We start from the raw sequence: 3,801 nt of genomic DNA on the forward strand, positions 1-3,801 counted from the left end.
TACACCTTAATTTAGATTTTTCACATAAAAAAAAAACTTACTATAGGACAAATTTTCTTAAAACTGAATTGTTTCTTTCTTGATTGAGCTAAGTATAAGAATTATGTTTCGACTCTGAGAACAATAATCAGCAAAAATTCCTGAGAATAAGACACCATCGCTTCAAAAAGCTACTAAAAATAAGGGAATTCATCTTAAATTAAGACAGCAAAAGCACTCTTAGTTTTTGCGCTTTTATTGACACAGCAATGGGTCTGTTCCAGCAGAATCATGTCTAAAATTACCTACATTTCAGCAGGGTACTGTGTAACATGGCCAATATAAGAAGTGCATATTCCAGATACTCTTAACATGAATAATAACAGTATAACACACTCATGGCTGGTATCAAAAATAAATTTTGTTGAAGCTTAAAACAATCACTATTTCAAATCCTATATTACATAACGTTTTAGAAGAACAAGTTTAACGACCACACAAACAAACATGTGTTTTACATTTGAACAACTTTTCTAGAGAAAAAAAAAACAACCTCACTGACTAACACTGAGTCTGATAAACAAGGCAGATGGATGTCTGTCATCTGAGAGACTCACTCAATGAATGACTTCCACTCACCAAGCGCCTTCCTGTAAGAGGGGGTTGAATCTCGGTCATGGATGGAGTCTTTGAGTATTTCAGTTTGCAAGACAGACAGCAGCGTGGAAATGCACTTTGGATATGTGAGGTGGAGGGCATAGTAATATGCCATCAGATAGAGCAGTCCCTCATTAAGATCCTTCCGGTCAAAGGTGCTCACCGGTGTGGTTCCAACTGCTATCATGCAGTTGCCTTCAGAGACAAGCAGAACTGGACAAGCCAGGGGTCGCTGGCGCAGGTAGCCTTCAGGGTCTTCTGAAGTCTACATGACAGACAAAAAGAGAATTAGAACAAGACCGTAAGAAACACAATTTTTGAGTTGCATTACAGTTTAAAATAGATCAATTTTTTTTGTAAGTTTTATTAACATCAACATGTTATGGGGATCTGAACTTTAAGAATATTTCTTGAAGTGTCTTGTAGTGTCTTGCCTGGGTTTTTTGGCTGTCAAAGAAGTCAGCTGAACCAGCTAAACACACAGAGCAGAGGTGTGTAAATCATTTATTGCCACAGTAAGGCTTTATATATCTGTTATTGGTGCAAAACAATAAAACAAAAATACCAAAATACATCTGTAAATTAGATCAACAAATTAACTAACCACCTATCTTAAAATTATTCATTCATCCTGTCAAGTTGTCACTATTAAATGGAACGCAAAGATTCCAAGATAAACAGTGAAGTAGTTGTGTTCCATTGTTAGCAGAATTTTTAAGAAAAAAAAAAAGTATAGTCCAAACCACATTTACACTCAGGGTGTAATAAGAGGGTGCATTATATTATACTTACATTCTTCATCACTGCCATCCTGGTGGTGCACTGGGGTGCCCATGGATCTAACTGGTGATTTATCTAGAATAATAGTTGATGCACTGGACTCCCCACTGCTGTCACTTTTTGCAACACTTTCATTCCCATCCTTTCTTGGCTTCTTCGCGGGAGGTTTTTTGCCCTTCCTTGGACTTTTGACATTGGAGAGTCTCTTCATTAGCTTTTTAGCAACATGCTCCTAACAGGTACAAATGGTAAAAATTAAAAGATGATAAGATACATCACTCATGGTTAACACAGAGTGGTATTGAGCAAATGCTACTTACCCACTCACCACACGTTTCTTTAAGCATTGGGTAGTACTCCATCAATCGCTTTGCCATGGCATCAACCTTATGTTTGCTGGGGTATCTGGAGTCCTTAGCTGCTTTTGCTATCGAAATCATGTTTGTCATGGTGTTTCTTACGAGTCGACAAAAGAGTTCCTTTGACAAAGGTTCAGCACACTCTGTCCCCAGCTGCTTCTTTTCAAAGTAGGAACGTCGATCTTGCTCAAGTTCACTGTCTGTGAAGACTATGTACTCTGGGTTGGACATAGTCACAAACTTAGAAGTGCTGGGTTCCTCTCTGGAGAAGTCACCATCTCCAGTAGTTGTTAGCGTTTTTTCAGCAGCAGTCTTGTTCTAAAATACAGTGTACATAGGGCTAATTTCACATAAAATTGCACAAGAACTTTAGGTCTCTAAACATGAAAGAAAGTACAACAAAATATCAGTAAAGTGTTGAACAATAAAAAATATGCATATTTAATAAATGTGTAGGCCACTTGATTTAAATCAAAACTAAAGAAGATTCTACTGTTTATCTGTTAAGTGAGTATTGGTGGAATTACTTGAAACTGCATAAAACAAACTGGTGTGTTCTCAGTTTTGTCACACAGCGATAGGACAGAACTTACTTCTTCACATTTGTGCACTGCAAGCCATAGAGCCCGACGCCTGAGGAAATGTTCAGGACCAGGAAACAGATCTTTGATGTCATCTTGTGAAAGTGATGAGAGCAGGTCTTCTCCAACATTTGCTTCTGCAATAGGAGTTTCCAATTATCACTACATTGCATTATCCTCATGTGCAAGCCAGCTGACAGCTTTGCTTGGGTAACACACAGGATACATAAGAAACATAATTTAATATTTACCATTTAAAAACAATACTCTATTCCATTATCTTCCCGCCTGACTGCTCCACAGGTTCTAAATTACCTTCCTCCCATTGACTGGAAAAAGTATTATATTTGTGATACATCAATTATATACGTGTATACATATAAATGTCTTTTTTTTACTTCCTGTGCTAAAGTATATAATGAAATAACTTCACCAATGGAAATTTGAAACTCCCACAATTTCTGTAAAACTGGCATTAAATTATGGCACTTTGCACACTTGTTGAATAAATTCTCAGACACTGAAACTAATAGCACTAGCATATTTAAATATGCTAATACAACTAAGCTAACCGCACAAGCTAAGCTAACAACCGGGTATAGCCTGCCATGCTAGCGACTTAACATGCAACATAGCAGAACACAAAACAGAAAAAACAAAACAGTCACATACCTTTCAGGGTGGCAATTGTTATTTCGTCCAGTTTCTCCATAGCTTGCCTTAATTTCTTCACACTGTACCACTGTATCCCGGACCCCAAAATATTACTAATCCTGCAATTCAAATTTGAGGCGCGAAGCTGGACTGTACCAACTCAGGAGTATGGGGTTGTGTACAGAAATGGTTTTAGTTCGCTCTTTTTATCTATAAAATTATATATATTTAAAGATTTGACTATTTAGTTAGATTATATTCAGTAAATACTGACATGTGGGTACTATTCCTACCCCTTAAAGGAATAATCCTGGTCATCTTGGCTTTATGGGAAAAACGGTTCACAGACCAGTAAAACAAAGTGATTTGGCGCTGTGTTATCTGCTTCGTTTTTGTGGGTCTGACCCTCAGATCCTTACTGAGTCATATTAATTTTGCACATAGCCATAGTCCAGATTTCCGTGTAGTTTGTGGCATAGATGGATGTGTCAAAGAATATCGTGTTTACAATTCATTTTGGTATCACATTCGTGGAACACACTCTGACCACCTTGGCAATGGACGATGCAGCGGATCGACTAGGACACAGAAATCTGTAAGGTGAGACTGACTATATACTTTGATATCTTTGTAAATAATCATATAAAGTATTCATGTTAGATTCCTACTTCTTTTTACAGCTTAACAGTAGATATGTTAATGCTAATTTCTTATGATCCATAACAATGCTATCTATTTATAAAGAATTTTCTGAGTGTTTAATTTCTCCTAATAGAGAAAATAGCATTTTA

The 3,801-nt window shown here is 36.9% G+C and overlaps 1 protein-coding gene across 1 annotated transcript; it reads right to left on the minus strand.

Annotated features, from left to right (window-relative positions):
* Positions 1 to 819: 819 nt before the first annotated feature.
* On the minus strand, positions 820 to 3,084 carry LOC120435009. The gene is made up of 6 exons (XM_039603715.1): positions 3,029 to 3,084; positions 2,369 to 2,493; positions 1,737 to 2,093; positions 1,429 to 1,648; positions 1,033 to 1,108; positions 820 to 901 (listed from the first exon to the last, which is right to left on the minus strand). The coding sequence occupies exons 1-6, from the start codon at positions 3,066 to 3,068 to the stop codon at positions 820 to 822; spliced, it is 900 nt and encodes a 299-aa protein (XP_039459649.1). The 5' UTR covers positions 3,069 to 3,084.
* Between the last annotated feature and the right edge of the window lie 717 nt (positions 3,085 to 3,801).

Source organism: Oreochromis aureus, linkage group 3 (genome assembly GCF_013358895.1).
Source record: "Oreochromis aureus strain Israel breed Guangdong linkage group 3, ZZ_aureus, whole genome shotgun sequence".
Taxonomy (NCBI): domain Eukaryota; kingdom Metazoa; phylum Chordata; class Actinopteri; order Cichliformes; family Cichlidae; genus Oreochromis; species Oreochromis aureus.

Coding starts and splice junctions, on each gene's coding strand:
- LOC120435009 (XM_039603715.1), bottom strand. CDS start 3,068: ATGGAGAAACTGGACGAAATAACAATTGCCACCCTGAAAG. Junction 1,649..1,736: donor AAGAAACGTGTGGTGAGTGG/GTAAGTAGCATT, acceptor TGTACCTGTTAG/GAGCATGTTGCTAAAAAGCT. Junction 902..1,032: donor CTTCAAGAAATATTCTTAAA/GTTCAGATCCCC, acceptor TCTGTCATGTAG/ACTTCAGAAGACCCTGAAGG.